The 12,369-nt window shown below is 34.1% G+C and overlaps 1 protein-coding gene across 3 annotated transcripts; it reads left to right on the forward strand.

The window, feature by feature from the left end:
- Positions 1–856: 856 nt before the first annotated feature.
- LOC143207530 (uncharacterized) lies at positions 857–12,367 on the forward strand. Of its 3 annotated transcripts, none has more exons than XM_076421132.1 (10): positions 857–1,118; positions 1,745–1,915; positions 2,792–3,047; positions 3,301–3,405; positions 4,883–5,067; positions 5,687–5,893; positions 6,543–6,680; positions 7,829–7,973; positions 9,378–9,501; positions 11,458–11,598. In XM_076421132.1, exons 1-9 carry the CDS (start codon positions 1,038–1,040, stop codon positions 9,470–9,472), a joined length of 1,383 nt encoding a protein of 460 aa, XP_076277247.1. In that variant the 5' UTR covers positions 857–1,037; the 3' UTR covers positions 9,473–9,501; positions 11,458–11,598. The 3 variants fall into 3 exon arrangements, with proteins under 3 accessions (XP_076277247.1, XP_076277246.1, XP_076277245.1); XM_076421131.1 differs by lacking the exon at positions 9,378–9,501 and adding an exon at positions 12,217–12,367 and having other exon boundaries at positions 861–1,118; positions 6,546–6,680; positions 11,458–11,635; XM_076421130.1 differs by lacking the exon at positions 9,378–9,501 and adding an exon at positions 12,217–12,367 and having other exon boundaries at positions 862–1,118; positions 11,458–11,635.
- The last annotated feature ends 2 nt before the right edge of the window (positions 12,368–12,369 follow it).

A 12,369-nucleotide genomic window follows, 5' to 3' on the forward strand; every position in this document is an offset into this window, starting at 1 on the left:
TGTCACGGTTGAACAGGCCCGTCATAAAGGTACATAGGTTCGTACCACACGACCCGGCCACAGTAAACACCGAATGACTGCGTTTTAATTAAATCTCTATCGATCGAACCTGCCCGGGCTATTCACGCATTGATGAGTTTTAATTTTAGCATCTGATCCGCAATCAGCGTTCTTCTGGAACCGGTGAAGCCGCGATCAGTGGATGCTGTCTTGAACGGCGCGGCGGGGTCAAAGATATCGCAATTGTCGTTCACTTTCCATCTTTCAACAAACAAATAAACTAACACATCTGGTGGCAAATAATTGTAGGCTGTGTAAGCTGTGTTCCAGTTTTCGAGGTCATTTTTTGGCCAAGTTTCCGTTTACATACGTCCGTTGCCAGAATTGAATGAAATTTTGAGAATAGGTACTTTTTCGAATAAAACGATGATTGTCAGAAGGATTTTTGGCGACTTGAAAAAAATTTTTTTACCATTTCAAGGTCACTCCCTACCTTACCGACACAAAAATGAACAAACCGATTTAATTTTATTCGTATAAAAATTCTGTTGAAAAATCTGAAACTGGGGTCTCCGAAACCCCACATTACTTTGGGATGGTTGAATAGCTCAACTGTGTTGCTCAGTTTTTTCAGATTTAGCGTTCCATTTACTGCGTTTCCAGTTCAACATTTTATCGTATCCTCCTCATGCGATAGAATAATTGTTAATGTAAATCCGATGTAATAAGGTATTTGAGAGCATGCTTGCATAATAATGCTCGGTATTCCATGCACCGGAAAAATGTGTGTTTTATTAGGGAGAGACTGTGCATATATTGTTTGCCCGAAGCCAATTTCATTGTATATTCATAGTGCATGCGCAATCTTCCACGCGTTTATCGATAAAACAATGCGTTCGTTACCGATGAGTATCAATTCACAATATTTGTAGCTGCCGCGCCGAATGAATTAACATTTTGCTCGTCAAGAAGTTACAAAGTAATTTTTTATACGATTTATCTGCGTGTACACGGCTTCATGCTCGCGAGTATTTAACATGGCAATGTACAGGAGAGGAACTTCTCTTCGAGAATCATTTCACGATGTTCTCGCGAGGAGGTCGACAGTTATAAGTAGGGTGAGTGAAAATTATGCTACATTTCTTATTTGAAGGTTAACCCCAATTTTCTACTTTCTATACAGTAAAATCGATATTATAGGTGTATGTAATATTTATTTTAATATTTACGGATTTATGGAGGATTTATGGAGATTATTATATGTTTAATATTACGGATTTTATGCATCAAATGGAAAACATTATAAACGTATAAAGAATTTAGAGACACTGTTGTATCGTTTTCAACTCGCTAAAATTATTATGAAAAGAAATATAACTATGAACTAGGGTACCCATACGTGATTGCGTTTTTACTTTTTTTTCACTTGTCACATCGATTAACTCCTTTAGTCACCCAAAAGTTGTGATATTATAATAACGATTACACCAAGGCTATTCTATCTTATTCATTTTACGTGTCATTATATGAAAGCTACAATGTTTACTTCAATTTTCATTTTAAAGGAAATTTTGAAAAGTAATGTATATGTATTATTTCATCACATTTCTCCACTTTCTGTTTTATGGAGTTAATCGATTTGGCAAGTAGCGGCTCAATTATACAGACTCAATTATACTGTTTTGTATAAAAATCTGAGAGAGAAGTCCAATTATAAGATAAATTAATTAATGATGTTACATAGGTGCACAGATTGAAAGGAAATTACCTTTTCCGAGCTATTGCTAGACTCGTGTTAGAGTATATCGATTGGTTGACAGAAGAGGAAGTGGTTGAGGAAATTAGCGACGATGTAGCAGTCAACATTCGAATGGCTCAGCAGAAAAAAGTAGAAAAGAGAGGTTTGTCCCTCGAGGTTAGTCAAATAGAATAAGTAATTATACATATAACTATGTATACTGTATACATACCGGGTATTTCACATAACTTGACCACCTTGAATATCTTTGTTGTTTTTAAAGATACGTCAAATGTCTGAAGGAATGGTAAAAAGTTGAATGGTAAAATGGGGCTCATACGATACCAAAAAAATTTTTGTTTTTGTATAATTTTTTTTAGAGATATGAAGGTCACCTTCATTTTTTTAGTGGAATGAGATATTTTTAATGCATTCATCGATGCAGCTGGACATTCGTTATAAAAGTTACTAACCTATGTATGTCGAAAAGTAGTTAGTGTAGTTCAGGAGATATTTCAATTCAAATAACTCTAAAACACCATTACTGTCTTACTAACAATAAGACGTTAGCGTTTATTTACTCTTGTGTAACGTCTAATTTAACCGCCTTTTAACGCGAGGCCTTGAATGACTATATCGTTGACATTGTCTCGAGAAGGCAGGTGCAATCGTAGGAGTTCAAAAATATGTGGTTCCATGAAAAAAAAAAAAACTAAGCTGACCTTCTAATCTCCTAAGCACATCCACTTGAAAAAAATAGTTATGTAGACCACGTAATGGGTCCTAGCTAGAAACCAAACAACTTTTGTCTGAAGCATTACTTCCTATCTCGAAAAATGTACAAGTTATTCAAGTGGCTTGTCTTAGGGTGAGTCATCACCCTGTACTAGGAATATGTATATGATATTATAGCGTGCATAGACAAGTTCTCTGTAAATACAATATAACTGACAATGAGAGTGAAATTAGAATAACTGAAACTGCATAATAATTTGACTGAACGCCTTCTGAATGCTATAACCAAAATAAATAAAATACTATTTTCCATTTAAGGATCGTTCTATGCTTTTGACTAGACCAGCAGAAAGGACTAGCGTGGAAACTACGTATATATACGAATTATTCAAAAAATTCCGTGCTTTTCGAAAATACCCGGAAGATTTAAGAGCATCTATAGCCAAGTTGTGTCTTTACCAATACTTAAAACCGGGGCGAGTAATCGTACGACAAGGTCGTGAGGCAGAGAATCTCTATTTCATAATAAACGGAGAAGTTAGCTTATCTAGGGTTGTGGTCGACCGCTGGACGGGTTCGTGAGGTTTTTTCATGTTACATTTGCTGAACTGTGAATCCTTGATATTTAGAGCGTATAAAAATACTTAAAATACCAAACAATAATTATAGTAGACTGCGAATTTTATGCATGTACGACGAAAATGGACTGAAAACGCTTAAAATCACTCAAGTTTAAAACATGCTTTCTTAGCTTTTTTAGCTAAATATAATAATATAATTTTATATTTCGCTAATTGATTAATTTTGCTGGAAATTTTGTACATTAGACGAGGCTAAAGAAATCGATATGGGTATCTTAACTCCTGGCGACATATTCGGTGAAATTGCATTGCTGCATGAGATACCAAGGACTGCAACGATAATTACTAGGAGTATGTATCATACAATGTATAAGTATAATATGTCTATAACCGTCACTTTATTCGTAGGAAACTAATTACATTGTATGGATATATTTGTAGTCCGTAACGAACATATGTATGACTATGTTTCTGTTTCGACAAAATTTCAATCACAGCTCCGCCATTACATAACAACTTCCGAATCTTTGGCAAAATTATTATTTAATTGATCACTTTATCGTGACTCAACAAGTTTTTACAACACGTCAGTTAATATTCAATTATTAATTACGTGATAGCTCTTTCCGAATCGGGAACTTGTAAATAGTAAATCGTTGACAGAATATGTTGATTACATTGGTACTTATTTTAATCAGTGAGTTTCATTTACAAAGATCTTATACATGTGTATAATATTTCTACAGTAAATCCTCTATAGACGCGACAGCTTCGGGGGGATTTGATTTAGTCGCATCTATCGTGTAGGGTATGTAGCTATTTTATTATCTCCAAAGGCCGAGCCGAAGTAGCCGAACGTAGAGAACGACGCGACGGCGCGGCGCGGCGCGTGTAAAGAGACCTCGCGCGGGCTTTTGAACTGTGCCGGCGACGGCGACTACTGTCCGCGTCGCGTTAGTGTGGTTCACACTATAGAGGATTTACTGTACGTATAACGTACGTATAACTGTTGAATATCACATACATATGTATATGTATTTCAATTGTAACAACCTAATACTTACTTCGTTGAAAAAAGCCTATAACATAGTGTGTACTTACATTGCAGAGGTCGACATTATTTGGCGAAAGACAAATATTTCAAATACCATTTTAATATTTTAGATTTTATTTTGCTTAAAGAAAGTAGTATTTTAAATAAGATATACAATATCGAAAATGAGATACTTCTATTTTAACAATCTAAACCCCAAAAAATAATATTTCTATTTCAACAATTTGATACAGAAAATAAAATGCATCTCTATTTTAACAATCTGAAACACGAAATAAAATATTTTACTTTTTGCATTGTTATAATACCCCGAGAAATCGCGTAAACATACAGTGTATCTTATATCGTTAAGAAACGATTTACACTTTACTTTTAATAAATGTATTGAATTCGAACCATTCTTTTCAGCAATAATATTTAAAGTTGAAATTGAAAATGAAAAGACACACACTACAAATTGTATTGTCAATATTCTTAAAAAAAAATACTATTTTCAAAAAAATTACTGCCTCAAAAAAATTATTTCATTTTCAAAAATTACTGCATCAAATAAAATATTTTATTTTCAAAGACGTACACACATACTTTAAAATAAATAGGATTATTTACTTTTTACTATTTGAAATACTATTTTCCCCAGTTCTAGCACATTGCTGATACTTCTTGCTACTACATTTTATGTTTCGAAGTTGACTAAAAGTAATATGTTATTCAAACTACAATAGGCAATTCATGGCTATAGGTATCTAATAACTTAAAAAATTCAATTAACAGCTACTGTAGATTTATTTCTTATACCTCAAAAATGTTTCAACAAGATCCTTCGACCCTATTTATCAAAGGAGTGGGATATTTTGCAAGATGCTTTGATCCATTTCAATTACTTTAAAACCTGGAGCAAAGACACTGTGCGAGAATGCTGTATTTTAAGCAGAATGAAAAACTTTCACCCCGATGAGGTAAGAAATATTCGAATCTGTATTACCGATGAAGCTACAGCAGAGTATTTAATTGTTCTTCTATGATATTCCTCCTTCGATACCATTTAAGTTATGCCAAAAATATCTTTTTTGTGCCATTAAAAATAAAGGAGATATTTAGGTGGCCTCCTTCAGCTGAGACACCCTGTATATTATTCGATAATAATTACATTAGTGAATTTGATGATGTAATAATTAGAACAACGAAATTGTTTAAAACGACCAATTTGATATTTCATATTTTACAATGAAAATATAAAGATAATTTTGTTTGAAAGGGCTGTATATGTATACGAGCGTACTCGGAGAAAATTGCAAATCATTTATTCTAACTGCCTGCTTTAGTGTTAATGGTATACATTGACTTGTTTAAATATTTTACTCGGAACAGTAGTGTTTTATAGATAAACCAACGACAATGACTATATAGTTATTAGTAAATAGTTATATTTAATAAATTATTAATATTAATGAGTTAGTAATATTCCCCCCAATATACTATTTACTATACTATAAAATGCAACTATATACTATACATATATGTATGTACTATAAAGAATAACAACTATCGAATACTACCTAATAAAAACTATTTAAGGTCTTATTAGGTGACGGCAAAGGAATGGTTAATTACGTTCACTTCGTGCTAGAAGGCGAATGTCGTCTCATAGAACATATGATCGTACATGAGCACTACATCTCTAGTGGAAACGTACGATATGAATTATACCGTCCCAGTCTTACTGAAACGAAGTGGAAATCTTCATGGTTAAAAGCAGAAATCGCCAAAGAAAGAAAACAGCAAGTAATACGACAATAATATTTTCCAACATTCATTTTTCGACATTTTATATATATATATATATAGAGAGAGAGAGAGAGAGAGAGAGAGAGAGAGAGAGAGAGAGAGAGAGAGAGAGAGAGAGAGAGAGAGAGAGAGAGCGCGAGAGCGCGAGAGAGAGAGAGAAACTCGTTATAACTATATGATAACGATGAACATTTATCCTTTCGTAAATTAATATGTAAAACCAATTTATTAACTATGTAGTGGCACTAGTGGACATCGAAAACAATAAATAGAATGATTTTTCCATTTTCTTTTTTCAACATTCCAGTCCTTAATTACGTATTACTAGACTCCGGATTTTATGCATTTATAACAAAAATGAGTAGATGCAATTTAAATAGATACAATATAGTTTAATAAATAGATTGTATAGCTCTTGTGCCTTGCGATTGATGCACAAATTTTTTTATTTTGCATATATGTAATCCAGAGTCTACGTATTACACCTATGCTCTATGTACTAACTGCAAGTGCAGCAGTATTTTTGCATATTTAAAAGTTTATTTAAAAAATAACATACATAAATATCTGCGTATGTAAACAATTAAATGATTAAACCCCTTCTTTCTTACGAGTGTCGTATAACAAAAACAAATTAATTTTAAAGCAGACCAGCCAGGACACTGTAGCCACTGACCATGTCTCGGCCCTGGAATTATTACGTATGTCAGAACGATCGAAATTACTTGGTGAACAAATCGATCAAGACCGTTCTAGTATCATTACGACTTCACTGTTGGACGTCGTAAGTACTATACATATGTATGTACATATATCAGAATTGTATGAGACAAGAAATTCCCAGTGAAATCTTGCAAAGTGTAAGTTTGGTAAACAGGGTAAGGCAATAACTATGTCCACCTTGATTATCTCCGTTATTTGTAATAATGTTGAAAAATGTTATCAACAAAATTTACACGGTACAGAGGGGGGCATATTGTGACATAAACATTTTCTGCGTGGGTGGAGGCATAGAGGAGATCTCAAGGTCACCTTGATTTTTGTCAATGGTAACACCTACTTTCTGTATCATAAATCGATAGACTATCGAATTCTGAGTAAAAATGTATTGACCTCCATATGTCCTAAATCTATGATAGTTAAAGAGATATTATTGAAACAATTTTCTTTCTTCTTTGGATAATATCTCGTTAACTATTAGGTTAAGGACATATGAAGGTCAACACTTTTATACTCGGAATTTGATACTCTATCGATTATAGGTAAGAAAAATAGGACATTCCATTAAAAAAAAAATAAAGGTAACCTCCATATCTCTAAAAAAAATTACATAAAAACAAAAATTTTTTGGTATCGTATAAGTCCCATTTTACCATTCAACTTTGTCCTTCAGACATTTGACGTATCTTTAAAAGTATCAAAGATATTTGAGGTGGCAACGTTAGATGACTCACCCTCTATACATATGTATGTATAATAGTATAATATCACATAAATATCTAAATTAACATATTTGATTAAAATATTTATTATCTTTAGTTTGAAGCTGTTTTGAATTAAGAACATTGTGAAGTTTAGAACATTTCACTCTATGTAAACCACATTCTCTATCCCAATTCTTCTGCCTTTTTTATTCTTAACCTGCAAAGTAATGTGGGGTCTCAGAGACCCCAGCTTCAGATGCTTGAAAAGAATTTTTTTCTGTGTTATTCTTTATCCCAAATTTATTGAAAATGACGCTATTTATGAAATTCATTTGCCAGGGTCTAAGAGACCCCACCTTACTATTAATGTATGTATGTATATGTATTAGGCCTTACCTTGCGAGGGTTAAAATCTTCATTCTTTCTTTGTTTCTTAAATTTTCACTTCCATAAGTAAATCTTTTCGTGCACTTCACTTTCCTGTAAATAATCTAAATTTACTATATAGGTGCACGAATGGCACAAAATTACGGACGTAGTAGAAATGTTGATGAGAGAACCGTCCACTATTTCTCAACAACGTTACCCAGAAGGTGTACGGACGATTTTTATGCAAATTTGTACGTTTGAAAGAGGCGCCTGTTTCGGCTTAGGTAATATCTTCGATAATTTTACTGTCATTCTACTACTATATTATATCTTACTAGAGAAAAGTCGCGTTATTTGTCAGCGACCGCGCATGCGATGGCACCCATGGTGCCTACTACAACATAACCACTATGTATACTAACCAGTACTAACTCCACCAGTGTTCCGATATGGTGCATCTTTTCTCGCGCATGCGCGGCCAAAACAGTAACGTACATATGTATCTATATCTATACATACATATATTAGGATGATGAGGTAGCACAGCGCTCGCAACGGCCGAGAATCGGAGACTCTGCGTCCCGCGCGTCTCGCTCCCCGGATCGGCCGTAGTGCTCGGAGCTGCTCAGGCGCGTACCATTTCATAGGCGCTATTCGTGGTGCATCATGATGACACTCGTGTCAATAGGTTTCCACATTATGTACCATTGAGGTACTATTGCCAATGCGTTTTTTTTGTTAGTGGTATCCCCTGTAGGCCTACTCCACTATGTCGCACGATAATTTCGGACAACAGCTGTAGAAAATTAATTAGAAAAATAAATTCATAAGATAAATTTTGAAAATAGTTTTTAATTCTATTATTCAAATTTTAATACGATCCGAGACAACTTTATGTTCGCGCAAATTTAAACTCGTGATCCTTACCTTTCAATAACCAAATGGCTACTGCTCTAACAACGTTCCCATTCGAACAAAAGAGGCAAAAAACAAATGACAAACGATTGCTGAAATGACGCTGTTTTCTAAAATGTGTTACAAATGTTACAATGTAAAAGTGTCGGCGCGGCGATGCGAACAGCTACGTTCGAACCTCGCGCCGAGCCGCGCCGCGCCGTAGATTTTACTAATTTGCCAAGCACGTTTAAACGTGCGCGAACATCAAGTTGTCTCGGATGGTATTAAAATTTGAACAATAGAATTAAAAACTATTTTTAAGATTTATCTTATGAATTTATTTTTCTAATTAATTTTCTACAGCTGTTGTCCGAAATTATCGTGTGACATAGTGAAGTAGGCCTACAGGGGATACAATTAACAAAAAAAAAACGCATTGGCAATGTGTAATGAGGAAACCTATTGACACGAGTCATGATACACCACGAATAGCGCCTATGAAATGGTACGCGCCTGAGCAGCTTCGAACACTATGGCCGATCCGGGGAGCGAGACGCGCGGGACGCATAGTCTCCGATTCTCGGCCGTCGCGAGTAAAAATTTCCGAGCGCTGAGGTAGCAGGTAGCAGAGCCCTGAGGCAGTTATATTGGCGGGAATGTACCGAAACAATCTGATCCAGACAAAAAGACTTCAGGACGTGTCCTACGAGTTACAAAATATACACAAATACACATGTTAAACATTAATTTTTTAGAGTCAAATCATAACAATTTTTTAAAATTCTGTGCAGTGCTCAAGGTACCTCATTTTATCGAGAATCTAAATTTACTGAGGCTGAAATCGCCGCGCATGCACGAGAAAAGATGCACCATATCGGAACACTGAACTCCACTGACGGCCAACGCCGTCATCGGGTACATATTACATATATTGGTGTGAATCACTACTAACTAACCCAATTCCAAAACTTCTTCATTTTTCATTATGTTTTATGGGATTTTCACCAACTTATTTCTGGCATTTTTAACTTCCCGATTTTATAGGGAAGTTATTGTAATGACCCCGAAAATCGAAAATCGATTTTTTAGCAGATCTTCACGTTTCATGGTCATTGCAGTCATTCTAGACTATTTTAAGCAAAATGTTCGTATGTGTGTGTGTGTGTGTGTGTGTGTGTGTGTGTGCGTATGTCTGTTTCTATGGTATCAAATTTTTCGTTAACGTTTTCTGAAAAAGTAACAACGCGATCAGGATGATGAATGATGCAATCGATATGCCCCGCTGTAACTTAGAGCTGATTAGATTTTGGTCCATATTGGTCAAGTAGTTTTTTAGATTTTTAGTTTTTTTCGAACGGAGTTGATTCTACAATGCAATTTATACGAGAGAATGGAAAGTTTCCACCGAAGAAACAAACGTAATTACACAAAAAAATTTTTTTTCATTTTTCTTAAATTAAAAAAATTTTTTTTAATTTAAAAAAAAATTTTTTTTTTGTACCTTACGCTAATGTTTCCGCTTACAATAATCGAAAATTATCCCAATGCAAGAGTGAGTTAATCATCTCTACTCCCGAGAATACATTTTCAAAGAATATCGATGAAAGTACAAAAAAAATTTATATTACAATCTTTAAAAAAACAATCAGTTCAAAACGAATTATTAACTGAGATTAAATTGAAAATTAATATAAACAATATGATAATTATTAATAACATTAATGTTGAAAACGGATTGGTTAATGGAGCACACATGCGGAATATTAAAATTTATTACTTTTCAAGAAAATACTAAAATTCCGTCTATATTGTGGTTAGATTTTCAATTGGCCAGAGTAGGAGTGAAAGTAAGAACTCGTTATCGTGATTATATGAAAAATGCAAATATTCATCAAAATTTGCCACCAATAATAAAAATATCGAATCAAGTAAATATGTCGAGTGAGGAAAAATATCAAATCACACGTAGTCAATTTCCAGTGGTTCCTGCTGAAGCGATTACGATTCATAAAAGTCAGGGACAAACATACGAGAAAAGTATGTTTGAATTTTAAAACATCAGAAAAACGAACTTTACACATGTTGTATGTAGCACTGAGCAGAGTTTCAAAATTGAGCGGTTTATATATTTTGGGACAATTTAAATTAACAGTATCGAAGAAAACCAAGGTCAATACTGCTAACCCGGATAATGAGGAGTCGTATCGTTTGCGAAAAACTATAATAATTAAGACAATTTATTTTGCAACATCAGTACGCTATAACAAGGAACCAAGCGAGCAACGAGTCTACGATGTTCGTTTAAGGCGACGCCATATAGCAAACATCTTGATAAGTAGAAAACTATTGAATTTCCCTGAAAACGTATAATCTTCTTAAAACGTACTAAAAATAATGATAATAATATACTGCAACTAACGAATCGGGAAGTTCTTTGTGTGGCTCGTGGAGAGTCACACACCAAATCAAAAACACATTAATAGCTATAGGTACTACTAGCCATGCGTACCACTAACCCTTTCGCAAGAGCAGTCCTATCCGCGAGCTCGCGAAGCGAGCGAGCAAAAACAACCCTACTCGCGAGCGAGCGAAGCGAGCGAGCAACAATAACCCTCTAGTTTTGATTAAAATGACACCGAACATCAATCGAACATCACTCGAGTACATGTTCATAAATTATATTTTCGCAGTCATCATTTGTTTTAATCACAGTCTTTACATTTATATGATAATATTTTAGAAATCAAGATAGAGATTATTAAAAAATTTAATAATTAAAGCCGTTAGCTTCCTGAATACTACGCTAACATGAATTACAATTTCAATATAGTATCTCGAAAGATAAATTGTGCCTCGTATGATAAAATACAGGTGAGAACATGGAGAATCGGAGGATAGTGTCCACGACAAACGTACGATGCTTCCTGGTGCCCCGATACTTTTTGAATGAACATAATCGAGCGAACATCTGGGAGCACGTGAAGCTGTTCATGGACTCGAAATATCCGACCAGGAAGGAGCTGTTCGATAAGTTCGTCCTTGACCGAAAGTACATAAATCTACTCATTTGTCAGAGCTGGGTATTGCAAATAATAAATAGAGGATAAAATATTTGTTTTATTTGATGCAATAAGTTTTTCAAATAGTATTTAAGTTTCAAGTTTAAGGTTCTTTAAGTTGAAATAGTATTAAGTAAATTTCTAAAATAAATCATCTTATTTCGTGTTTCAGATTGTTAAAATGGAAATATTTTATTTTTGAAAATATTGGCTTGGCAAGAAAGTAATTTCAGTATTTTAAGGTGAAAAAGAGCCCACTTTTTTTATTCAACCAATAAACTTTAACGAATAAGATATTTTCCCGTTTTGTTCGATGATCTTTTGCCAAATAGAATAGATAAGAAAATATTTTATTCATCCAAGTTCATTGCTTGCACAAAGAAATTCGGTTTTATCTCACCTCATAATACCGAAATTACTATTTTAAATACTATTTCTGTAAGCCAAATAAAATCTAAAATCTAAAATAATATTTTGAAATATTTATTTCGCCAAGTATTTACCCATCTCTGCTCATTTCTAATCAGGAGATTATTATCTGAATTTCTTGTGTATGTTTTCTTGTTCGTAGATGGAGACAACACAAAAAACTATTAGTCGATACGATTGGCAAACGAGGACGGCGAATCCACAGTAATGTGACTATGCACGACGTGCCCTACTCTATAAGAATCGAAAACGATGTGGGTCTGTAAAAAAATTAATTACCGAGTCACTGGAAACG

Source organism: Lasioglossum baleicum, chromosome 3, assembly GCF_051020765.1.
Source record: "Lasioglossum baleicum chromosome 3, iyLasBale1, whole genome shotgun sequence".
In the NCBI taxonomy this organism is placed as follows: Eukaryota; Metazoa; Arthropoda; class Insecta; order Hymenoptera; family Halictidae; genus Lasioglossum; species Lasioglossum baleicum.

Coding starts and splice junctions, on each gene's coding strand:
- LOC143207530 (XM_076421130.1), top strand. CDS start 1,038: ATGGCAATGTACAGGAGAGGAACTTCTCTTCGAGAATCATTTCACGAT. Junction 6,681..7,828: donor CGACTTCACTGTTGGACGTC/GTAAGTACTATA, acceptor TTTACTATATAG/GTGCACGAATGGCACAAAAT. Junction 11,636..12,216: donor AAGTTCGTCCTTGACCGAAA/GTACATAAATCT, acceptor TCTTGTTCGTAG/ATGGAGACAACACAAAAAAC.